Source organism: Podarcis cretensis, assembly GCF_951804945.1.
Source record: "Podarcis cretensis genome assembly, chromosome: 6".
Taxonomy (NCBI): domain Eukaryota; kingdom Metazoa; phylum Chordata; class Lepidosauria; order Squamata; family Lacertidae; genus Podarcis; species Podarcis cretensis.
In genome coordinates this window covers 13,395,720-13,420,973 of record NC_137175.1, presented here as the reverse complement: position 1 = coordinate 13,420,973, position 25,254 = coordinate 13,395,720, and the positions used below count along the sequence as shown (strand labels likewise).

At 41.0% G+C, this 25,254-nt stretch overlaps 1 protein-coding gene across 4 annotated transcripts in view; it reads right to left on the bottom strand.

Moving 5' to 3' along the window:
* Window positions 1-24,767, bottom strand: part of SYCP2 (synaptonemal complex protein 2) — a 55,279-nt gene extending 30,512 nt beyond the window's left edge. Inside the window, exons 1-21 of one of the 4 annotated variants that reach the window (XM_079978840.1) lie at window positions 24,629-24,767; window positions 22,136-22,185; window positions 21,187-21,327; window positions 19,460-19,588; window positions 18,254-18,358; window positions 17,555-17,579; window positions 15,928-16,013; window positions 15,091-15,179; window positions 14,319-14,353; window positions 12,923-13,065; window positions 12,793-12,845; window positions 12,104-12,149; window positions 11,424-11,519; window positions 10,870-10,930; window positions 10,498-10,646; window positions 7,873-7,947; window positions 7,241-7,399; window positions 7,057-7,153; window positions 1,577-1,752; window positions 683-758; window positions 432-489 (exon numbers count right to left, since the gene is read on the bottom strand). In XM_079978840.1, the coding sequence (XP_079834966.1) occupies window positions 432-489; window positions 683-758; window positions 1,577-1,752; window positions 7,057-7,153; window positions 7,241-7,399; window positions 7,873-7,947; window positions 10,498-10,646; window positions 10,870-10,930; window positions 11,424-11,519; window positions 12,104-12,149; window positions 12,793-12,845; window positions 12,923-13,065; window positions 14,319-14,353; window positions 15,091-15,179; window positions 15,928-16,013; window positions 17,555-17,579; window positions 18,254-18,358; window positions 19,460-19,588; window positions 21,187-21,327; window positions 22,136-22,162 (1,826 nt within the window). In that variant the 5' untranslated portion in view covers window positions 22,163-22,185; window positions 24,629-24,767. Of the gene's footprint in view, window positions 1-431; window positions 490-682; window positions 759-1,576; window positions 1,753-7,056; window positions 7,154-7,240; window positions 7,400-7,872; window positions 7,948-10,497; window positions 10,647-10,869; window positions 10,931-11,423; window positions 11,520-12,103; window positions 12,150-12,792; window positions 12,846-12,922; window positions 13,066-14,318; window positions 14,354-15,090; window positions 15,180-15,927; window positions 16,014-17,554; window positions 17,580-18,253; window positions 18,359-19,459; window positions 19,589-21,186; window positions 21,328-22,135; window positions 22,186-23,803 lie in introns of all 4 variants that reach the window. The other 3 variants (XM_079978843.1, XM_079978841.1, XM_079978842.1) reach the window with 3 other exon arrangements.
* Between the last annotated feature and the right edge of the window lie 487 nt (window positions 24,768-25,254).

Here is a 25,254-nt window from a genome sequence, read left to right as displayed (position 1 = left end):
TGGGAGCCAGGCATGCCCATAGAGGGTGGGGGCAGCAGGGCAACCACCAAAACTGTAAGCTAGCTTTAGAACGTAACTGAATTATCTTTGCATGGGCAAATAACTGGCCTGTGTGACTGTGCAGGAGCTACAAAGAAGAACTCTTGCACTAACTAAATGCTAACTCTTTTAAGAGTTGTTTTTTAACCTAGTAAGCAAGGCGTAAGGAAGGCCAAAAGAAAATATGATAATAAGTGACAGCCAAAGTTTCCAAGCCATAGGCTGGAAGGGATTTTGGACCCCACCCTGCTAACATCCATGTTTTTGCTTGAGAGAGAAGATAACTGCTAAAGACCTCCTGACATGAAATCAGAGCCATCTACCAGAGTATTCTGCTATCAGTACTAGTTAACATTTAGATTGACTGTTTATAATTTATTTCCATTACTTACAATGATTTGTCACTTCTTTCTACCAGCTGAGAATCAGGAACAATATCCATCAATTCATCTAAGTGAAATATAGACATAAAATTAGACTTAAAATCTTCATCTTGTTAAAGATTTTCCATCCAAATTTTATTCCTTTTTAGAACATTTTTAACCCACTCTTCAGCTGCAAGAGCTGCATACAATCAACTGAAATGAGACAAATATGAAAATAATTTAAAAGCAAAAATAGTGAAACGTGTCAAGCAACTTGCCTGCTTTTTGTTTTTCACTGGTGTTTAAAACTTCTTCCTCATAAGGCATGTTTTCAACATTTTGAATTGGAGCTTGCTGTATATAAACACAATAAAAAATTATTGATGTAATTAGCATGCATTTATTTTCATGACAGTTTCTCAAATATTGTTCAACTGTTTCACAGGTTCAAGCACAAAATACATAAACTCTCAAAGATCAATATCACATAAAGCATTTTTTAAAAAAAACTTACAGTACAATGCATGCAGTACATGCACGCTCAAGGGAAATCCTATTGAGTTCAATGGGATTTATTTGCAAGTAAGTGTGAATGGCCTGGACTAATTAAAAGGAAATTGATATGTTAGGTAACGAAAAAATCAACAGCAGACAGACAAAAAAGCATCTTCCTCCAACATATTCCTTCACTTTGGGGCTCTGGAGCAGAACTGATAAAGTCCGAGCTCAATGAAGGTTGGCTGGTTTGACATGCACATACAGAGAGTGCTATAAAAATTAGCCTTTTATGTTTGCATTTGTCTGAAATTTAATGATGATCTATTCTGCAATACTGTACAGTTAAGCAGTCCAAAGACCACTCAGTCTTGATTTATTAGATGTATTTTAACTACAAATTAAGCTTCTAAAAGGGAGCGAACAGTGTACACAAGGATTCAGTAAGAGCAAAAATAATAGCTTTGAGATTTCTACCTGGCTAAACTCAAAGTGTAGGCCAGCTGTCCCATAGCGATGTCATAAATCCTTGGCCAATGTGTTCTCCCGTATCACAAACCTGGTCCCAGCCAGCCCACGTAAGAATGGGCAGCTCTTTGCAAGCTTCAACCAGTACTATTGTGTGGTTCTGAAGCTTCCATGTGAGTCTACACTAAGTTAAACAAGCATATAACTACCTTTTTTGCAGCAGAATTATTCTTTCTTACAGACATGGTAACCGAAGATAGAGGCACATAATCATCTTCTTGATTGAAATTCACTGCTCTTTCCTCAGTTATTGAGAAAATATCAGTTCTTCCCACAGAGCTCGTCATTTTAAGAGGTGCTTTAACTCTGCCTTTCAGTGGAGTTGCTGGAAACAAATCCATATTTGCGTTATTTTAATGAAGCTTGCATGTTCTGTGTTGTTTGTGCCAAAACTGCAGCAAATGGGCTTACTACAACTTGGATATTGAACAGAGCAGAACTATTAGTCTCTCTGTTTTAATCTTTAATCTGGAACTCATTACATGCCATGTGGGATCTCACACTATACCTCTTCTTGCTTCAATTACTTGTGGGAACCACAAAAACCTTGGAGTCCCGAATTCAATTTAAAAATAGAAAAAATGTTTATTTACAGAATCAATATGGAGGTCAGCATGTAAAATGACATATGTGAAGTACCAAATGCAATGTTTACAGAAGATTAAATTGTTTCGTTCAAATAAAGAGATTAACACAGGCTTCCCAGATCCTGTTGGCTGAACCAAAAAGTTATACTTTAGAATAGGATTAAAGACAGATATAGGCAGAGAGCAGGAATGTTACTGTGAACATTTCTTTTAGTCGACATGCAGGATACATTCAGAAAACTAAGAGTTAGTCATCATCTAGGTCAGGTAGTAAGGAACGCAGGTGGCGCTGTGGGTTAAACCACAGAGCCTAGGACTTGCCGATAGGAAGGTTGGCGGTTCGAATCCCCATGACGGGGTGAGCTCCCGTTGCTCGGTCCCTGCTCCTGCCAACCTAGCAGTTCAAAAGCACGTCAAAGTGCAAGTAGTTCAAGTGCAAGTGCTCTAGTTATCTCCCGCTTGGACTACTGCAATGCGCTCTACGTGGGGCTACCTTGGACTACTGCAATGCGCTCTACGTGGGGCTACAACTAATCCAGAATACGGCAGCTAGACTGGTGACTGGGGCCGGCTGCCGAGACCACATAACACCGGTCTTGAAAGACCTACATTGGCTCCCAGTACGTTTCCGAGCACAATTCAAAGTGCTGGTGTTGACCTTTAAAGCCCTAAACGGCCTCGGCCCAGTATACCTGAAGGAGCGTCTCCACCCCCATCATTCTGCCCGGACGCTGAGGTCCAGCGCCGAGGGCCTTCTGGCGGTTCCTTCATTGCGAGAAGCAAAGCTACAGGGAACCAGGCAGAGGGCCTTCTCGGTCGTGGCGCCTGCCCTGTGGAACGCCCTCCCATCAGATGTCAAAGCGATAAATAACTACCTGACATTCAGAAGACATCTTAAGGCAGCCCTGTTCAGGGAAGTTTTTAATCTGTGATATTTTAGTGTATTTTTGGTTTTTATGGAAGCCGCCCAGAGTGGCTGGGGAAACCCAGCCAGATGGGCGGGGTACAAATAATAAATTATTATTATTATTAGTAGTAGTAGTAGTAGTAGTAGATAAATAGGTACCGCTCCGGCGGGAAAGTAAACGGCGTTGTCGTGCACTGCTCTGGTTCGCTTAGTCATGCTGGCCACATGAACCGGAAGCTGTATGCCGGCTCCCTCAGCCAATAAAGCGAGATGAGCGCCACAACCCCAGAGTCGGTCACGACTGGACCTAATGGTCAGGGGTCCCTTTAGGTCAGGTAGTGGGCACATGTCCTGTTTTGGACATATCACTCAGCTCCAGAGTCTCTGCCCCTGGTTCTGACCATGTCTGAGCTGAAGTCAGAGTCCCAGAGCATAGTCATGGCACAGTAGGACTGCCACATTCTAAGCTTTTAAGAGCCAGGTGTAATTGAGCTGGGGGGGGGGGATTCACATTTAAGACGACAGTGACTTTCCTTAAGTCAGCAACTTGGGAAACATTAAAGATCATATTGGAAAGATCTGCCAACACGCTTTGAAGCTTAACCTTGCAATAAAAGTGCTTTTAAAAATAAATCCCATTTCAAATATAAGCCTACTACAGGCACAAAACAATATTGAGGTCCACTTTCATATTATGCTGATCTCTTAGTTTCAAGTACATTTCATAAAAAGCTATTGTCAATATCAGAATTCGGCAAATCTGTAGCTGATCAATCCAACTATTACGACTACTGTCTTTAAGGAAAATCTGTTTCATACTGTAAGAAATGTAACATTAAAAGGTGGGAGGAATATTGATGAACTTGCTTGGTTTTCTAGACTGGAATGTGTATGGGGGTCAACTCTAGTGTTGAGAGACAGTGTGATGTAAGAAAGAGACAGAAAGCCCAGGAAGATCTGGATTCTAAAACCAGGTTGAGGGACCACAGTGTAGAGGTCAAGCACATTCTTTGCATGCAAAAAGTCCCATGTTCAACTCAATCCAACACATTTCCAGTTAAAGGGGTCAGGTAGAGGTGATGAGAAAAACTTCTGTCTGGAAACATGGCTATTACCAGTCAAAGTAGACAATGCTGGGCTAGATGGACAAACTTATAATCCAGTTTCCTATGCTCTTAACCCACCTCTTAGCCAAGAAGCTCACCTTGCACCACTCACAAAATCTTATTTCTCTCATAGAGGTATTTTTTGGGGGCTGGGCAGAGGGCTGGGGACAGAGGGCATCTCTTCAAAGGGAGGACAGGTGTAAAGATTTATTACAAAAGATTTATAGATTTAACCATTTATTGACTTTAAAAGCTTAAGATTCTGCTACTGTAATTTGATAGTGCCTTTGAAGAGTGCTCAGTATCTATAACTGCAATTTGCCTTATGACAGAATGGGCCATCAAAAGCATAGATGAATATAACTTTTTGCCAACAATGCAAAATGATTTTGACTATTAAGTCATAAATCACTGGGTTCCTAGTTGAGGCAACTTTGCACAAAATGAGGCAATTTTCAATTACTTCTGGAACAATTAAGATCAAAGCATCGCCTGATTTCAAACTACCATGAATCAATATAAAACAGAAAAGGCACACATTACTGTTCTCTGGCTTCTCCATAATTATGGACTCCCCTCCCCAGAGTTTTGCCAGAGCCTAGCCTGTGTCCTACATAAATGAGTAAGAAAATGCTTGTGGAAACCATTAGCAGGCTCAATAAAGGAGAACCGTTATTTGAGGTACATAAAAAGCAACTACTGGCTGATAAAATTCAAATAAAAAGATGCTTCATTGCGACTTAATGGTGGAAAGTGCTGAATACAACATTAACATTTGAGATTTAGGAGGAACTATATATTCTATTAACATCAAAGGTCCTCACATATGCACAATCATCTTTCTTTGATAAATTTCACATGAAAGGAGGCATTAAAGAAAGTCAAAAGATTAAAATCTTTAAGGGTGCAATGACTTACCGTATTTTTCGCCCTATAGGACGCACTTTTTCCCCTCCAAAAATGAAGGGGAAATGTGTGTGCGTCCTATGGGGCGAATGCAGGCTTTCACTGAAGCCTGGAGAGCGAGAGGCGTCGGTGCGCACCGACGTCTTTCGCTCTCCAGGCTCCAGGAAGCTATCCGCAAGCCTTACACGCCCGGGGGGAGTTCCCCCGGGCGCGCAAGGCTTGTGGGCGGCAGCCTGCAGCGCGGAGCACGGGGTGCCCTTCGGAGGACGCCCCGTGCTCCGCGCTGGTGTCGGCAAGCCTTGCACACCTGGGGGATCTCCCCCCCCGGGAGCGCAAGGCTTGAGGGCGGCAGCTGGCAGCGCTGAGCACGGGGCGCCCTCCGGAGGACGCCCCATGCTCCGCGCTGGTGTCGGCAAGCCTTGCGCACCCGGGGGATTTCCCCCCGGGCGCGCATGGCTTGCGGGCGGCAGCCGGCAGCGTGGAGCACGGGGCGCCCTCCGGAGGACGCTCCGTGCTCCACGCAGGTGTCGGCAAGCCTTGCGCACCCGGGGGATCTCCCCCCGGGCACGCACGGCTTGCGGGCGGCAGCCTGCAGCGCGGAGAACGGGGTGCCCTTTGGAGGATGCCCCATGCTTCGCGCAGGTGCCCGCAAGCCTTGCGCACCGGGGGGGGGGGGCGTGTGGGGCGCCCTGAAACAGAGGGCTCCCCTTGCTGCGGACAGTAGCCTGCCACCCGACATGCGGGGTGCCCTGAAGCAGAGCGCCCCTCGCGCCAGGCAGACATCGGCCAGCCCCACAAGCTCGGGGGACAGCGGGGAGGCACAGCACCGCCATCCCACCGTTCCCCGATCTGGTTTTGGGTGGGAAATAAAGGGGAAAAAATTTTCCTTTATTCCCCCCCCCCCAAAAAAAGTAGGTGCGTCCTATGGGACGGAGCGTCCTATGGGACGAAAAATACGGTATGTTGCTTCTGGTGTTACTGTTTTATGCCTTATTTTGGATTTGAATCTTTTTTTCCCCTTCAAACAGCTACACTAGCAGGAGGATATCCTCACTCGGTTTGCTTTTCCTACTCACTCCATAAGGCAGAGCTGTTCAAACTAGGCAACAAGTATGCCCTCTGTGGAGAGCACTTTTCTTGAGTGTTTCCTGGGAGAGCAGTAGCTTCTGCAACTTGAGGAGTGGAATAAGGCAGAAAAACAGAGAAAGATGGAAGGAATGGACTGCTTTCACCAAGGCAGGAGAAAAAACTGAGGAGATTCACTACACCTCCCACAATTCTGCTCTCCTGCCTTCGTCATAGCTTGTAATCATTACCCAACCCAGTTAACGCTTCCTTAACCCACAGAAATGACTTCTTTTGCGGTTTGTGGTGGCTGAGGAATCCAGGAGCTTCTTGGCATGATTCTAAAAAGCTGTTACGGCTGCTTTTGGTCCTAAAATTGTGGGGGGTGCCCTCTATAGACTGTAGCAGAGAGCATGAGATCAAATCTAGTAAAGGCACCAGGTGTCAGGTCTGAGAGGCTATTCCCAACGAGGGCTGACTTTGGTTTAACAGCGTGACACAAGGTAATGTGGTCCCCAACTGTTGTCCTAAGACCTGCACACACCCAGTGGCAAAACTCCAGATGGAGCAGTATTGTCCTAAAAAATTGTGCTTTTGAGCAGCATGAAAGGCTTGAACCCCTGCCTGTAGGACTGGGAGTAGTGGGGCCACTGTGGTCTGAGTCACCAGGGTTCAAGAAGCAGTGTTATGTCATCTTATGATGGGTGTTGAGGGCTCATTTTGATCTATGTGAATTCATAAGCCCATTGTTGCAGGCAGAGCCCTGATGGGGGGATATCCGCCATTTTTGTACAGTTTGGGGGTTTTCTGAGTTGTATTTTTCCCTTGCCTCCTAGGTTAAGCATATATGTCTGCCAACACAGCGGAGTTGTATCTCCCTCACACCTAGCATAACTGGACTGCTGGATTGCTCTGCCCAAAATCTTATAAAGGGTATTTTATTCCCCTGTCCCAGATGTTGATAGTAATTGTTGATGTGTTATAAAAACAAGGCATTTTTCATAGCAGATGGCAAATACAACAGTAAATTACACCTTACAACATTGCATCTAACTTACAAGTATTAACTGCTGGTAATGGACTTGGCATAGACAACCTGGCAGCAGACAGCACCACCATTGATGCCTCAGACACTTTCCTTTTACCTGGATTAATCTTGAAATAAAACAGAAAAGCATAATTTAAAATAACCATGCAATGTAATATACATCATTTTCCTTTGCACTTTATTATACAAATTACCTTGGATTTAACCGTTTGAAAGTCCCCCTTATTAAGTTTCTGATTCATATTTTCCTGTGTCTGAAGATACTGATGTGGTGGGGAATGAGTATCTTTATCTTCCAGTGTTTTACAGGAGTTTTCTTCCAATGGAGATACTTGACTTTCTGGTACAATAACCTGTTCAGTATTTTTTTAAAAAATAAAATCCCAGTTCAATACTAATCAATTTATTTAAAATATTTCAGATAAACTTAATGGATAAAAGGATAGAAGGGAAGGCTTTGATTTTGGGTGCTTTTCAGTTTAGAAAAAAAGGCAAGTAATGGGGTGCATGACTGAGGTGTATAAAATTATGCATGACATTTGGAGTAGGATTAGAACACTCACATGCAGAATCTGAATAAAATAGTAGCCCCAAAAGTATTTTGTTTAAAATGCACACATGCTAACATCCAGCTGTTCTGCTGGGATTTAATGTGAATGGATGAATCACTTTTAGGCTTTTGAACAACAAGGTTTTCATGAGAAAGACTTGAACAGATAAAGAAATGATAAAATATACACAGTCTCAGACAATAATGCACGCCTTCCATATTTATTAGTCAGAAGCTTATTTTTAATATTATCCCATTATAAACTGAAATACAAACCTGTGATTCACTTTCATCAAAAATGACATGTACTGTTGTTTTGGCAACTGACATAGTATTCTTCTTTGTAAATCCCTGAAAAATTTAAATAGTAAATATTTCACAATACAGTGGTACCTCGGGTTACATATGCTTCAGGTTACATATGCTTCAGGTTACAGACTCTGCTAACCCATAAATAGTACCTCGGGTTAAGAACTTTGCTTCAGGATGGGAACAGAAATTGCGCGGCAGTGGCAGCAGGAGGCCCCATTAGCTAAAGTGGTACCTCAGGTTAAGAACAGTTTCAGGTTAAGAACATACCTCCAGAACGAATTAAGTTCTTAACGCAAGGTACCACTGTATAACAGAAAATACAAAATTAAAATAATTTATAGTAAGTAGGGAAAACTTTATTTTTGCAGTTTAGGCTCTTTACACAAAGAAAGAATGCACTTTTTAGGTTATAAAGGGCTGTTTATGAGACCTCTTTTTGTGTTTTCTCTTGGGCAATGACTAATTCACAATCATTGTTGTGGGGGAAACCGTCAATAGCGATCTGAAAAGCTTTCCCTTTTGCTTTTTGTCATTTCCAACTCACTGCAAATTGCTTCCGCTTGTTCAGGACACTTTCAATAAAAGTGCATATGCATTTTTGTGCGAGGACAGTATGTTTGAATTGTTGTATCACATGTTAGCTTAAAGCCTTATATTAGACCAGAGTTCACTAACACAGCACCCATAGTGCCACAGCACCCACAAGGACTTTTACTGGTGTCCCTCAGCAGGGGCCTCAGATTGCTGAACTTTTATTTAAAAAGAAAGTCTCCAGCCCTCCTAGAAAGTATGTGATGGGGCAAAATGTTCAGCTACCTTCTATGTGATTTCTGTGAAATGAGAGACTATGGTGCGTCTACCTTGTACAGGTGACTCGGAAAATTAGAATATCGTGGAAAAGTTCATTTATTTCAGTAATTCAACTTAAAAGGTGAAACTAATATATGAGATAGACTCAGGACATGCAAAGCGAGATATGTCAAGCCTTTATTTGTTATAATTGTGATGATCATGGTGTACAGCTGATGAAAATGCCAAATTAAATCATGTCATCAGCTGGTGTTGGTCCAGGTCAACACTGCCGTCTACCAGGAGATTTTAGAGCACTTCATGCTTCCTTCCGCAGATGAGCTTTATGGGGATGCTGATTTTATTTTCCAGCAGGACTTTGGCACCTGCCCACACTGCCAAAAGTACCAAAACCAGATTCAATGCCCATGGGATAACTGTGCTTGATTGGCCAGCAAACTCGCCTGACCTGAATCTATGGGGCATTGCCAAGAGACAGATGAGAGACATGAGACCGAGCAATGCAGAAGAGCTGAAGGCTGCTATTGAAGCATCCTGGTCTTCCATAACACCTCAGCAGTGCCACAGGCTGATAGCATCCATGCCATGCCGCATTGAGGCAGTAATTGATGCAAAAGGGGCCCAAACCAAGTACTGAGTACATATGCATGCTTCTACTTCTCAGAGGTCCAATATTGCTCTATTTGCAGTCCTTGTTTTGCTGATTTCATTTAATATTCTATTTTTTTGAGATTGTTAATTTGGGGTTTTCATCAGCTGTACACCATGATCATCACAATTATAACAAATAAAGGCTTGACATATCTCGTTTTGCATGTCCTGAGTCTGTCTCATATATTAGTTTCACATTTTAAGTTCAATTACTGAAATAAATGAATTTTTCCAAGATCTTCTAATTTTCCGAGTTTCACCTGTATATTCTTCCTGCTACTGAGGAATGCTTCCTGTTACTATTAGACAGCAGCAGTATGTATGTATGTGCGTGTGAAATTAATATTGTGTGATCTCCACAATCAAGACCAGGACATAGCTGACTTCCAATGGTAAGCATAAGGTGATTGGAGATGGCTGTCTCTAGTTTTGTGTTCTGCCATGCCCACACCCATAACAGCAATTTTGTAACCAGTGCCCCCAGTACTCTCTCAAAAATTGAAATGTGGTCCAAAAAAGTTTGTGACCCCTGTATTAGACTGTTTCTCATTTAAAAGGTAATTTATAGTACAGTGGTGCCCCGCAAGACAAATGCCTCGCAAGACGAAAAACTCGCTAGACGAAAGAGTTTTCCGTCTTTTGAGGTGCTGTGCAAGACGAATTTCCCTATGGGCTTGCTTCGCAAGACGTTTCGTCTTGCGAGTTCTTGCGAGTTTTTTTCCTTTTTCCCCCTTTTTCTAAGCCGCTAAGCCGCTAATAGCCGCTAATAGCGCTAATCCGCTAATAGTCGTTCTTCGCAAGACGAAAAAACCGCAAGACGAAGAGACTCGCGGAACGAATTAATTTCGTCTTGCAAGGCACCACTGTACATTTCTATTCTTTCCCCCATTTTGCTCAACAGTTGCCTACACAAATCACCAATACTTTATTCTGTGGCAGTTTCAGAACTGGAAATCCCTAGCTTAATTTTGGACAAGTGCTTACATGCAGTGTTCATTTAGGAATAACTGGAAATACATAGAAACAGAACCAACTATGAAAAGAACTATAATCACTAAACAGTGAAACGTCCATTTTTGTTTCAGTTGCTAGATAGATAGATGAGAAAGGAAATTGGTTCGCTTTTACCTGACGTTTATAGGCACCATAAACCTTCAACGCTGCATCCACAATTTCCAATGCCGAATCAAAATGCAGTATTATTTTCTCTCCTTCTTGGATACCCACAGACATTGGATTGTGTAAATGTATTGTCAACAATTTCTTGTTGTCTTTCTCTAGGCAAAAATGAAGCGTGTTCATATTAAATTGTTATTACTTATATGTTAATTATTTGTAAAAATTGCAGAAGCATGCAGCAGTCAAATAAACTTTAGGGTTGTTGTTTTTTTAAAGAAAGAAATGAGTAATGATCACACCATTGGTTCATTATGAATCCCATCCTTCCCTTTTAATAGAAGCAGTAACTGTGAATAAGAAATAAATTTATGTGCGCAATACCTTCAATAATGTATGTTTTTACTTCTTCTTCTGGAATGCAAACAGTTTCCCACTGATGACCCTAAAAATAACATTTGATGAAAAGGGATGAAAGTTCTTACTGTATTTTTGTTTGTTTGCATAATATGGTGTTAAAAGGCATACATTTCAAGTTAACAACTAGTTCTCCTGGAGCACTAGTTTTCCTGGAGGATCGTGGACCAGCATGTCAACCAAATCTCTAAGTGATCTGCCAGTTTTTTCTGTTACAGGTGCCACTTTCCACTCACTTTTGTATACCTGCTCCCTTCCCCCAACTATCCAAAGTGGGCACGTGGGCTAGGAAACTTGGTACGTTTGATTGGACACATCAGCTGGGGGAGGAGCAGGGCAAGGACTATAAAAGTCCATGCAGCCCCTTGCCACACCTAGTGTAGTTTTGAAAAAAGTCTACATCTACTAAATCCACTCAGCTACTCTAATGTACCTTCATAGCAGAGCTTAACTGATTTTCTTTGAATACTGAACTATCCCTAAAAAATTATTACAATATACAATTAGAAAACTTAACCTACACCATCATCCGCAGCAACATAGAAGGATACACTTTTGCTACCAGTATTAAAATCAATCCAAAATTCTTCAAGGTTGTCATCTGCTGGGATCTGTAGCTAAAGGAAATTCAATCCAAATATAAAATTATAAATGCATGTATAATGGTGTAAGATTTCTTACTAAATACACAATAGTTTTATTGAACAGGTAAGGCCTGTATACTCAACCCTTTATCTTGCACATCATATTCAGAACTTCATTCCTGGTCCCCTAAAACCATTGTTCCCAATTACATTTGAAACAGGAAACTGTAGTGTTGTGTTAATTTACTAACCAGGATCAAACTGTTAGTAAACTGACATCAAAACATAGTTCTCCATTTCAGAGATAATGGGGAACTGTGACTAAGATGCCAAGAGGACAACGTTTAAAAGGAAGAGATGTGGGAGAGCACACTAGTCAAACACTCATTTCAACATTATTAAATTTAATAAACTAGGAATGCCAGGTCCAAATTGGCCCAGAATTTTATGTTGATGTCAAATCTCCAATGTCATAATAACTCATTTGCCTTTTCATTCCAAAGAACCTTTAATTTTTTGACACTCTATCAAACATATATCTCTGTTTCAATTTTAAACAAAAACACCAATAGTTCTAATAAAACAAAAGATACACAAGACAAAAGAAATGAACTTACCTCATGTTCACAAAGCATAGCTGATAAACAAGGATAGGTAAAAACCCTGTCAAAAAAGTATTTACAGAATGAAGATATGTTCATTTCCCACCTCATCACTCACACAGGTAATTGTTCCCACTTTCCATTACCTTTTCAGATGGGAAAAAAATAAAGTCCTGCTAATGGACAAAATATTTCCTAAAAAAAATGTTTATATATATTTTCCTCACCTGATTGGAAGATTCTATTGGAGAGATTAAGTTTCTTGCCTCAAGCAAAAGAAGGAACAAACTGCAAAAAGTGGGTACCTGTCATATCTTAACAAGATTGCTTTTCCACTAAGAACCAGCAGCCACAATGACACTGCTGTTCTGGGTTGCTGTGGAGCAGGTTTCTGATATTTTGCAGACTTCAATAAGAGTTTTCTGCAGAAAGCAGTGACCCGTTGGGTAATCTGACTACATCCAGTATAGGGCCTTATCTAACTGCCAATCTTGGCCTGGACGCAGTTTAGCAGCCAGTGCAGATCCCACAAACAAGGTGTTATGACCTTATGAAAGGTCAAATCATATAACTGCATTTGTATATATCCAATGTTGCATTCTTCTCCAATTAAAAAAGTGTTTTCCATTACTATTCTTATTAATTACATTTCTATACCGCCTGACATCAAACGATCTTAGGGTGGTTCATTGCTAACTTCATACCTTCTTTTGTCTCCAAAAATGCCATTCACCTGGTTAAGGAACTTTCTGCAATCCTGTTAAGGAGAAAAGCAGCATAAGTATTGCAATCATACCTTTGCTTTGAAATACCCAGTATTTGAATGTGACTTACTGTTTCAAACTCAGAATCCTTAATTTCTTTAAATGCATTACTAACAAACTCCATTGAAAACCATTGGCTTGCCAGTTCTCGCCTCTGTTTTTCTGATGTCATTCTGCACAAAGCTTCTGTAATGGCAACTTGGAGGTCATAGTCTATAATGCACAAGAGGAATATTAGCATAAAACCTCCTTCCAGAGATAAATATTACACTGGCTAACTAGTTGCTTTAATTTTTAAAAATGATACAATGTATGATATATTGCATAAAGGTAATGGGTTATGATAGCCATGTAGCTATCTGGGCTATTGAGAAACAAACTGGGCTACTAAGAAACAAAAAGGGAGCATGAGTATGATTTGGGGGACCTCAAGGTTTGCAGAAGTAGGTATAACCTTTAGAGGGAAAAGCCTCTAAAACAGCCCAGTGAAGACTGAGCATACTCAGTACGGGGTTTTTTTAATATGAAGATGCTTCATAACTAGAGTCCTTGAGTGCCAATGGGGATCTCTTCTTCAAAGAGTGGAAAAAGGCAAATTTGAGATGCCTCGGATTGAAGATGAAGAAAACAACACCTAGCAGATTGTGAAAAAGCTGAACTTTAATACAGCTAGATATTAACATGAAGTACATATTTTGAATAATTGTTATCTACATAATTGGCAAACAAAGAATAAGAAGACCTCCCTCTTTGGTTTTAGTTACTTATCTTACATTTCTATGATCTTTAATTATTGTTTTCTTTCTGTTAATTCTATCTATATTTCTGTTTTGATTTTTGAAGTTTCCTATCTTAAATTAAAGGAAGATACATACAGGAAAGTGATGGAAGGGCCTTGCATGAGAGGCAGGGTGGAGAGGATCTCCCAGTGTGAGAAGCTGGAGGAAGAGGGGAAAGCTCCCAGGTGAGAGCTGGGAGGGTTCTTTTTATGTGTGAACTACAGTGGTAGCCCGCAAGACGAACGCCTCGCAAGACGGAAAACCCACTAGACGAAAGGGTTTTCCGTTTTGGAGGCGCTTCGCAAAACGAATTTCCCTATGGGCTTGCTTCGCAAGACGAAAATGTCTTGCGAGTTCCTGCGGGGTTTTTTCCCTTTTCCCCCCCTTTTCCTAAGCCCTAAGCCGCTTATCAGCTGATCCGCTAAAAGCCACTAAACCGCTAATAGTGCTAATCCACTAAGCTGTCAATGGGCTTGCTTCGCAAGACGAAAAAACCGCTATACGAAGAGCCTCACGGAACGGATTAATTTCGTCTTGCGAGGCACCACTGTAAATGCTTTTGTCAAATTCATGTTCATGTTCGAATGCGATTCTTTATACTCTTAACATTGTCAATATGGGCACAATAGCAAAACTACTCCTGTTACATTATCTAAGCTAACAAACATAAGTATCCTCTGCACTTACCCCCAGCTTCCAAAATTCTCTTTCCCATATCATTCCTGCAAAACAAAATATTATGATTCAGGTGTTTTTCTTTTTAAATTATATACTTTTGTTTAATGATTAGTGCATCCCCTTCATGGTAATATCCACAATTAAGAATATCTTATTCCAAAAAGTCGTCTTTTCTGTTTATTTTTGGGCTGATTTTTGTAAAAATAATGTTTGGCCTATCTTTATCAGGAACACTTGAGGGAACTGGGTATGTTTAGCCTGGTAAAGAGAAGACTGAGAGAAGATATAATAGCCATCTACAAATATCTCAAGGGCTGTCACATGGAGCAAACTCGTTTTCCCCTGCTCCAGAGGGTAGGAGCCGAAGAAATGGATTCAAGTTACAAGAAAGGAAATTCTGACTAAACATCAGGAAGAACAGAAAAGTAAGAGCTGTCTGACAGTGGAACAGACTCCCATGAGAAGTGATGGAATCTCCTTTTTTGGAGGTTCTTAAGCAGAGGTTGGTTGGCCATTTGTCATGTTTGATCTGGCTGAGATTTCTGCATTAATTTACTTTGGCTTTCCTTACACCAGCATTTTGTGTTCTTTCTTCTTTGATACTGCTTTCTAAGAGCAGCTTTCTAAAAATGCTTAACCCAGAGGCTGGATTGTGCCTAAAGAATATTTTAAGCCATGTCAACAAAATGATTTTGCCACAAAATTAGATTCTCTTACCAAGGTTCTAGTTTTATGAAAAGGGGAAAGACTTATGTAATTATATTAAAGATTAAATAATTACATGACTTCTTGCATTTCCTCTGTAGAAATAATTTTCTTTCTAGTATCTCGGGGCACAGAATCAAGCATTGTGTTCAATTTTCTTACTGCCTAAGGATAATAAAAATAAATGACTGAATATTAACCACATTAGAACAAGAAATATTTGCAATGCATTAGGTGAAAGAATATTTTTAATTGTCCATTAAAACTATGTAACTTAAGAATCTCGATCTTAATGACTGCAGATCTTAAGTGTTTATTGTGTAATATATAAATCTGAGTCTAAGGGTATAACACAGGGTTATCAGTTTAGTGGAGCAAGAGAAATTCTTCTCTGCTAAAGTCTGGATAAACTATGTACCCACAATCTGCAGAAGAACATGTCAGTCAGGCCTTTGTTGGACAAGTATGTGGCTGACCATACACAATGAAGCATCACTAAAAATACAAAAGCACTTTTCAAAAGTCAACCCTAGTGGCTGGTATGTCAGCTACGATATCAGCTATGTGCTGATAGAGTAGCCAAAGAATACATAAGGGACTGAACAACAGAAATTAAATAAGAGAAAGAAAAAAGGAAATGTTCTTGAAAGTGCTTGAGAAAAAATGGATGTTAATTTATTTAAATTATAAAAGTGGTATAGTGCAAGCAGAGAAACATTTTTCAAAAATATATAGAAGAAATGCATCAAAATAGACACGTTAAAACAAATGGACACAGAGATCAGAGAAGTAGGTATACGTGCATTACTTCTACACTGTCTTTTTAAAAACTGAATAAAAACTTTTTAAAATACTCCAGGTAAAAGGGTAATCATTAAAACCTAACATTATTCAGAAGAAAGAAGCTTCTTACCTCCTGCTGAATATAAATGTTAATTCTTTTATCGGTAGCAAGTGTGCATGTTCGCAAAACAAAATTTTCTAGTACTTGTATTTTACCTAAACAAATATTGTAATATATCACTTACACAAATCTCTACAAAGCCATATGATTATATTTTTAAAAAACTGGCAATTATAGTGTGAATAAACACTTTTAAAGCCTTTCATTTAGAAAGCAAGCAAGCTTTATAAATATTGATTGTCTGAAGTGACACAATACAAACAGGAATTTAACATACAAGCATTCTAAATTTCAGCCATCTTTAATTTATGCAACCTGAAAGGAACAAGGAACAGTAAAGCTCATTTGCTAGAGCTTTTGGCTGCATCTCTGTAGAAAGTTGGGCTGCTTAAATCTTAAATCAATGGGATTTAAGAAGACTGTATAGAAGATTGCAGCCTCTTTCTTTATAACGATTCAACAGTAGTCGTTTTCATTCCTAAGGTAAAGGTAAAGGTACCCCTGCCCGTACGGGCCAGTCTTGACAGACTCTGGGGTTGTGCGCCCATCTCACTTAAGAGGCCAGGGGCCAGCGCTGTCCGGAGACACTTCCGGGTCACGTGGCCAGCGTGACATCGCTGCTCTGGCCAGAGCCAGAGCCAGAGCCAGAGCCGCACACGGAAACGCCGTTTACCTTCCCGCTGGTAAGCGGTCCCTATTTATCTACTTGCACCCGGAGGTGCTTTCGAACTGCTAGGTTGGCAGGCGCTGGGACCGAGCAGCGGGAGCGCACCCCGCCGCAGGGATTCGAACCGCCGACCTTTCGATCGGCAAGCCCTAGGCGCTGAGGCTTTAACCCACAGCGCCACCTGCGTCCCTATTTCATTTCTAAAGAGAGCCACAAACTTAGCATCTTTCAAAGCTTGTAGATTATCTGAAACTTCATAACCCAATAAGGTCGCCATGTGTCTTACTTTATATAAGACAGCCTTCTATTTGAAGAGCTGTCTAGTCCAAGTCAACTTTAAAGATAAAGAATTATAAGAAGCAGCAGTAGGTTTCTTGAAGAGGCCCACCAACACACAACATCTGGACAGCCAACTAAGCAAGCACACAGTTTACCTGTTCACAGTATTCCCCATTATAGTGAAATGTAATGCATTTCTATTTAAATTACTGTAAAAATACCTAAGGCTGTGTACAGCCTCCTATTTACTATTTATCCAGTGGCCTCCTAGCACTGTTTTGGGAAGTGGTATACACACAAAATTAGCCACAATCCATCTCTATTGCATTTCATAAGAAGATGAAACCAGATTCATCCAAATTGGGGAAAAAATAACTTGGCTGCATTTTAAGCCAGTTGTGTGTACACAGCCTAAATGTGCATCCATCTATTTTTTCTTTCTTCCTCTCTCTGCATAAATTAGTATATGCAAAGTTTATATAAGTCTATTTCCTCTCCCTGCCACTTTTTGGGATGTATTTTCTCTTTATGACAATGTGTAAGTGCCTTCCCCCAGCCCAGCATCTAGGCTATTTGACTGTAATATATAGAATACACTCATTACTGATTAATCAAAACACCTATAGGACCAACAGTATATGCAACTAGAAATATAATAAATATAATTATAGTAATTAGTTTCATGCATACCTTTACTGCTGGCATCATGTACTATCTACAATTTAAATAAACAACATATTAAAATCACTCTGCACAATCAGGACTAATCTATTTGTGGAAATGGATTGTATCCAATGGTGACTTTGTGCTATTAAAAAGCAATTCCATTCATCCAAGGCAGAACCTGAATTTTGCTAAACCCAGAGGTACAGCATTTCAGGAAGCAGCTTTTCAGGAAACAGACAGGCTGCAATGAATAGGAAGGATCAGCAAAAACTGGGTGCCCCAAAGCCACTGAATTCTGCTATCAATGAGAAATCTTTAGAAGTGATTTCTGTTTCTGTTTAGGCGGACCCCAGAAAAATACACATGTAATAACTATATTTTCAAAAAAATATGCTGAAAAAGAAGAGGAAATGGACAAAGAGAAGAGACAACCTAATGAGATTGCTTATATGTGCATAACTATAGTTTACATTTGAAATAAGCAAATAGAAATTTTGAACATGATATCCTTTATCTGCATATGGGATAAACAATGAAAATCTAATTGGCTTTTTAATACAGTTGGATTTCTTGTTTTCTTAATGTTTAGATATTTAATTATCACCAAAGAGTTAAAATAATGTAAATAAAAAAGCTTTCCCCCAAATATTTAGTAAGTACATCTTATAAATATTTAATAAATACATGTCAATTTATGGAACAATGCAGGAGGTGCATATTTACCATAAGAACATCAAAGAAGTCTTCAAACAGAGTGGCAAATTTGTCATTCTTTTCATTTACTGTATTTTGGATAATTTCTTGAGCCTTTTCAAACCAATTTACCATGTAGAGAAAACATAAAAGGTTTGTATAAGTATACATTTAAAAGTTATTAGTATTTCTAGAATTCACCAGGCTGCTTTCCAATTGAAAACCAAGGGTAACAAGCCTTCTTTTGGCGCAAGGGCAATGTGCAGTCATGGTCAACTTTGCCTCATCCCAGTGGTAGGTGTGGTCAACAGAGTTTATCACACATGCTTGCATAAAGAAAAAGAGAATGAGGGAGAGAGAGAAAAGAAAAACACACAGGCACATAACTGCCCCCCACTCATGCAAATCAGCCTGGGGACAGGGCTCATTTCCTCTCCACTCAAATGACTGATACAATTATTGGGGAGCATAATGATTTATCATCATTATGATTTAGTGATACATATAGGTAAAGGTAAAGGTAAAGGGACCCCTGACCATTAGGTCCAATCGTGACCGACTCTGGGGTTGTGGTGCTCATCTCGCTTTATTGGCTGAGGGAGCCGGCGTGCAGCTTCCGGGTTATGTGGCCAGCATGACTAAGCCGCTTCTGGCGAACCAGAGCAACACATGGAAACGCTGTTTACCTTCCCATCGGAGCGGTACCTATTTATCTACTTGCACTTTGACGTGCTTTTGAACTGCCAGGTTGGCAGGAGCTGGGACCGAACAACTGGAGCTCACCCTGTCATGAGGATTTGAACTGCCAACCTTCTGATCGGCAAGTCCTAGGCTCTGTGGTTTAACCCACGGCACCACCCGCGTCCCATACAAGGAGCCATGATCAGTTTTAAATCACTGTTCAGTACTCAAATCAAATGGACATCCAATATGTTGCTATTACAGTGGTACCTCGGGTTACAGACGCTTCAGGTTACATACGCTTCAGGTTACAGACTCCGCTAACCCAGAAATAGTACCTCGGGTTAAGAACTTTACTTCAGGATGATAACAGAAATCGTGCTCCGGCGGCCCGGCAGCAGCAGGAAGCCCCATTAGCTAAAGTGGTGCTTCAGGTTAAGAACAGTTTCAGGTTAAGAACAGACCTCCAGAACGAATTAAGTTTTTAACCCGAGGTACCACTGTATTTTATCTCTAATTACTCCTAGGAAATATTTTTGAATTTCCTATACTTATCTTTTGAACAAGACCATATTCTATCATTGCTGGAAACCCAATTTCCCCTAATATGGTTATATTTCTGCCTTGTTTCAGAAGAGTATTCAACATAGTGGAAACATTCTTGACGTCTTCATTGTCAAGTCCCTGAAATTAAAAAACAAAAATTTCAATAATTATACATAAAACTTTACTTAACAGGATGAAAACAATGGATTGGATCCTGACTTGTCATCCACAAATGAAGGTCTCCTTCCATCCAAAAAAAGATCCAGGAATCTGAGGGGATATGGGGGTGGCAGAAATGTTACTGATTCCCTCCTTGCCCCACACCAGCACCACCTCCACAACTATTTTGGAGGGCCCCGACCCCTTGAAGTCACATATTTAAGGAAACATATATATTTTTTTTAAGGGACGCAGGTGGCGCTGTGCGTTAAAGCCTCAGCGCCTAGGGCTTGCCGATCGAAAGGTCGGCGGTTCGAATCCCTGCGGCGGGGTGCGCTCCCGCTGCTCGGTCCCAGCGCCTGCCAACCTAGCAGTTCGAAAGCACCTCCGGGTGCAAGTAGATAAATAGGGACCGCTTACCAGCGGGAAGGTAAACGGCGTTTCCGTGTGCGGCTCTGGCTCGCCTCCGTGTGCGGCTCTGGCTCGCCAGAGCAGCGATGTCACGCTGGCCACGTGACCCGGAAGTGTCTCCGGACAGCGCTGGCCCCTGGCCTCTTAAGTGAGATGGGCGCACAACCCCAGAGTCTGTCAAGACTGGCCCGTACGGGCAGGGGTACCTTTACCTTTACCTTTATATATTTTTTAAAAAAATAAACTGCTTGTCTCCACAAAGAAATTTAAATTTTACATCACTTTTAATGATAAAATCAAAGTCATCTTAAAAAGGTAAAGGTAAAGGACCCCTGGCAGCTAGGTCCAGTTGCGGACGACTCTGGGGTTGCGGCGCTCAACCTGCTTTACAGTCTGAGGGAGCCGGCAGTTGTCCGCAGAATTTTTTTCTGGGTCATGTGGCCAGCATTGACTAAGCCTCTTCTGGCACAACGGAACACCGAAACCAGAGCAGTGCACAGAAACAGCGTTTACCTTCCTGCCGGAGCAGTACCTATTTATCTACTTGCAATTTTTTGGTGAGCTTTTGAACTGCTAGGTTGGCAGGAGCTGGGACCAAGCAACGGGAGCTCACCCCATTGTGGGGATTCAAACTGCCAACCTTCTGATCGGCAAGCCCAAGAGGCTCAATGGTTTAGACCACAGCGCCACCCAAATTGTAAGTCACACACAAAAAACATTTTTATTCCTAAAATGCCATTATAACTGCATAAATAAATATGTAAACAGCAGCAGAATAAAAGCATAATGACACTTTTACTGTAAAATGCATGCTATGATGAAATGATCTTAACAGTCCACGAACAAAGAGAGGGCAATGCAGTAGAACTTAAAAGACCTCTCTCCTGTCCCCACCCAACACATATCTGTTGGCAAAAGGACAATGGAGAAGAAATTAGAAAACATTGAGTAGGTTCATATGTGATTTCGTGCTGAGAGATTAACAGAAATATGGAGACTGTAAACTCACAACAGACAATTTTCATCTAAAAGAGACAGAATACTATCAACAATACTTCATAATACTATCAAGCCCATGGTTCTCCTGTAATTCAAACTGCCCTAAACAATATTTTATACAATATTCCACTATGTACTGACGTAACACAAAAACAAAAATCCATTACCTGGCATATAAGTTTGTCTAATTTATTGAGAAACTGTTTGCTGCATTTGTGAGAAATGCCACCAGAAAAATCAGTTTCCAAGAACTGTTCCAATGCTTGGAAGTCATTTTTTCTTGTAGCATCATCTATACATTTTTCCAGCTGTCAGAATGGGGAAAAAACACACAAATAGTACTACTTAATACTTCAGTTACATTGAGGACAGTGACAAATCTTATGTAAATCTGTATTTTTAATCAATCTTTTAATTAGGACTAAAACACTTTTCTGGCTTTTTAAAAAATAAAAGAGAGGTATAGTGCTAAAATATTAGAAAGATGTTAATGTTAATAGCAATGACTGGAAAGGGGAGAATATTCCATTGTGCAAGCAGAAATCCTTGCACTGATGGGATGCTCAAGTAGTACTACACTGGACACAACTCAAAGTTTCCATGCTCACAGTGGCTTCTGCATTCAAATCAATGGAAGAGACAGATGTATATATAAGCAAAGGCAAGTACAGGCAATGCAACCCCTTTCTCTGAAATCAAAGGAGGGGAATATCATGTAGAAACTCTATGTATGCATTTGTACACGTTCCTTAGGAATTAAGAATCAATTACCTGTTCCTGAATCAAAGATACTTGGAAGATATATAGTGGTTTGCGTAACCATATGTGTATTCAATTATATTGCAGAAGTTCCACTAGTTTTATTATTTTATGCACATTCAAAGCAGGGTGGGGGGAGGAAAGGGTGAGCTAAACATCAAATAAATCAATTTTCTACAACTCTTTGGGGTCTGGATTGAACAAAAAAGTCATTCTTGGGAATAATAATGTATAAGGCCTGTACAGACTATTAAAAACAAACAAATACCTTATGCCCGTAAAACTATTATTTGGTAATGTAAAAGGCTAAGCTATTAAAACAAAAACAACTCAGAACAGATACAGAGCAGCACATACCTGTCCTTCCCGCCTCCTAACAGGCATTTTGACAATTTCATATACTTAACCTGAGAGGCAAAAAATTGAGAAAATGCACATTTTAATATAAAATCTAATTTTATATTAATTTTAATTAATATAAATATACTGCACACTCCAACTGTGAAAAGTTACATTTTATCAGTAATATTAAAAACACAATAAAAATGTACAAGTAAACCAATGGTTAAAATGGTGTGTTCTTTAAGATTATCTGCGGCAATCAAAACCTATTTCTGCTTCAAAATCTGACTCTGCATCTACCTTACAATAGCATTGATTCATTTTATGTAGTAGCGTTATAAGCCCCATTGAACAGTTAACTTCTTCCAAGTATACATGCAAACATTGCAAGTTATGCAACACAATTTTTACCATTTAATATTTGAACTGCTGTATCTGCCTACTATAACAGTTGTCTTTGAGAATAGTTCAGAAGCTACAACTGATGAAGAATGCCTGCTTGCTAAAGGCAAAAATACATAAAAACATTAATATACAAGGGCTTCTCCAACAGTTTCTGTACATTTCAATGTGTTAATAAATCCCTACACAGTCCAGGCCCAGCATACCTTAGGGATCTGAACACTTCCATTTTTAAAGATCAGCATCCATCAAATTTGGTAAATTGATGCTGCAGGTCTTTTTCAGTAATGCTACAACTTCGTAGCAAGAGATCAGCCAAAGTCTCAGTGTGCAGTTACTTAAAAACTCTGCAACTAACCTTATGCCAAATATTAAAGAGCAGTTCCACATTCAATAAACTAGTCATGTTTACTAGGGCATGTGCCACCACTGAGTTTAGACCCCCATTTTCCAAGAAGGGACATATTTGATTATCAGCTGAAGCTTGGTATGAGCTGCTGTCACAGCCTTAGCCTAGCTATCCAGTAGGCACACATCCAGAAGCACTCCCAAGAAGTGAACCTGATGATTTAGTGGGACATCTTCACCACTCCACTGGAATTAGGACTGCCATGGTTTATTATATTGTTAGGCTGGTTTCAAGTTAAAAATAGTGCATTCACTTAAATCCCATTGATTTCACACTAAGCACACCCGACAGAGCAATCCAAATCTCCTTGCACCAGGCCTCTGGGGGGAGGGGGAAGTATCCCTCCACCTAGCCTGCTGGCTGTTGAGACTTCATCTACAGTTACACCAGCATCACTGCACTGCCATAGGGGTCCTCCTTCCACCTGTTATTGGGCTCAATTGCAGTGCCAGTGCCAGGCTGCAGAAGCAATTTCACTGCCCCTTCCGTCTGACATGCATAGCTAGGCTGCAGATACAGAAGTGGCCCTATCGCTCCATAAAACCCTGCCAGGCTAGGGAGCTGGTTAGGATTAGATCCAACCCAATGGGTTTATTAGCCAATGTACGTAATTTTGAACTCTTGGAGTGACATTCCTTCCTTTTTTCTTGCACAGGCAATAGAAATGTATGCAATCTGTAACCTCCCTCAGCTGCATCCCAAACCATGTTTGTTTATATGTTTTGAATCAACAATGAACAAATTGCCCTGGAGTTTACACGTTTATTTATTTATTTTCATTCTGGAATAACTCTGTTCCTACAGTAGGAAACATTATATTGATGGTCTTCTTTTCTAGGACTGACGAAGTTTGAAATTGTCCCTAGCGGTACCTTTAATGATGGTTCAGTGTGCAGAAACTAATGTGATAATGCTTAGCCCTGTGGAGTGAAAAACTTCATATTCTGATTACTTCAGGTCAGCATGCTTTTAAAGGCACAGGAACAGGTATGACTAGGCAAGATCCAGCAATCTAAGCCCTTTGAAGGCTTTTTATCATTTCTTTGGCAGTTGCCTAGCAGCAGCAATTATCAAAGCAACTACAACCATATGTATGAAAAAGCAGCTGTATGCTGCATAACTGCTAGTAAGAATTTGGGGTAACAAGGGTGAGTTTTACAGTAGATAAGCTGGGGTTAAGCTGGATAAATGCAGTTTAAGCTAAAACTCTCAACAGGAGCAGTTTCTTGTCTCCATGAAGTTCAAGCGGACCAAAATACTCAAGGAAGACTTGTAAAATGAATGACTTGTTTTAAACCGTTTGTATAACCTCCCTTAGGCAAATGTCACCCACTGTCCCCTCCCTTCTCTTGCAGGCTGACTAGAAACATTTGCAAACGGGGAGTCCGTTTTCATGTTTCTACCCCCAATGTGGAAACCGGTGGGTAAAATAACCCAAGGGGCACAGCAGTTAAAAAGGCGAGCGAAGCAAATACGAAATTTCCACGAAAATTTGCTAGATTTCTCTCAGAAGGAAAAGGAAACCAACGATCTAGCAAGATCATTGCCAAGAAATCCGAAGTGGAAACGGGGGGGGGGAGGGGGAGGGGTATATCGAAACACGAGGGTTGCATCCGGCGTGAGGCAGGCGCGCTGAAACCAAGAGACGTGACTAACTTAGGCCCGTTCATTTCCGTGGGCCTGCTCTACCCGGTTACCTGGCCAGCGCCCTCAGGCGAGGGTGGCCCTGAAGCCGCGGCTGCGAGGTAAGGGCTGCTTAGGCGCTTCCCTCACACGACGCCCGAACGAAGCCGCCAAGACGCGCCGCCGTCCCGCCAGCCAATCACCTTTCCGGAGGAATACGCCCGCCTCGAGGAACCCTGACAGCCAATCGCTTTAAGCCGTCCTGAGGTGGAAGGCGGGGTCACTCAGAGGCGGGCAGCGGAGGGGGCGAGGCGAGGAAATCCTCTCTCCCAAGTCTCACGCAGTCACGCTCGCTTCCTCCTCCTTCTCCACGCTGCCTGTTCCTTCCAGCCAATCAGCGGGTGACGAGCGTGACTGATAACGGTCGTTGTCAACCGCTGTTTCTCGCCCCGCCCCTTCTCGCTCCAGAGGTCGACGCGATTGTCGCTCGCAACTGCTAAAGCTCAATTACTTGCGCAAATGTCGAGCGCTTAATATACTGTATTTCTGTTTTTCCCCCGCGAACGCACAAACTGCCACGACCATCTTTAGAGTAGTTGTCCCTTCTCCACAGTATCCCTTCAAGTGTTTTTTTTCAATTCACCTCAGTATTTTCATAACGCCCTCGCTTCATTGGACTTCATGATAAATGGCGCTAGTT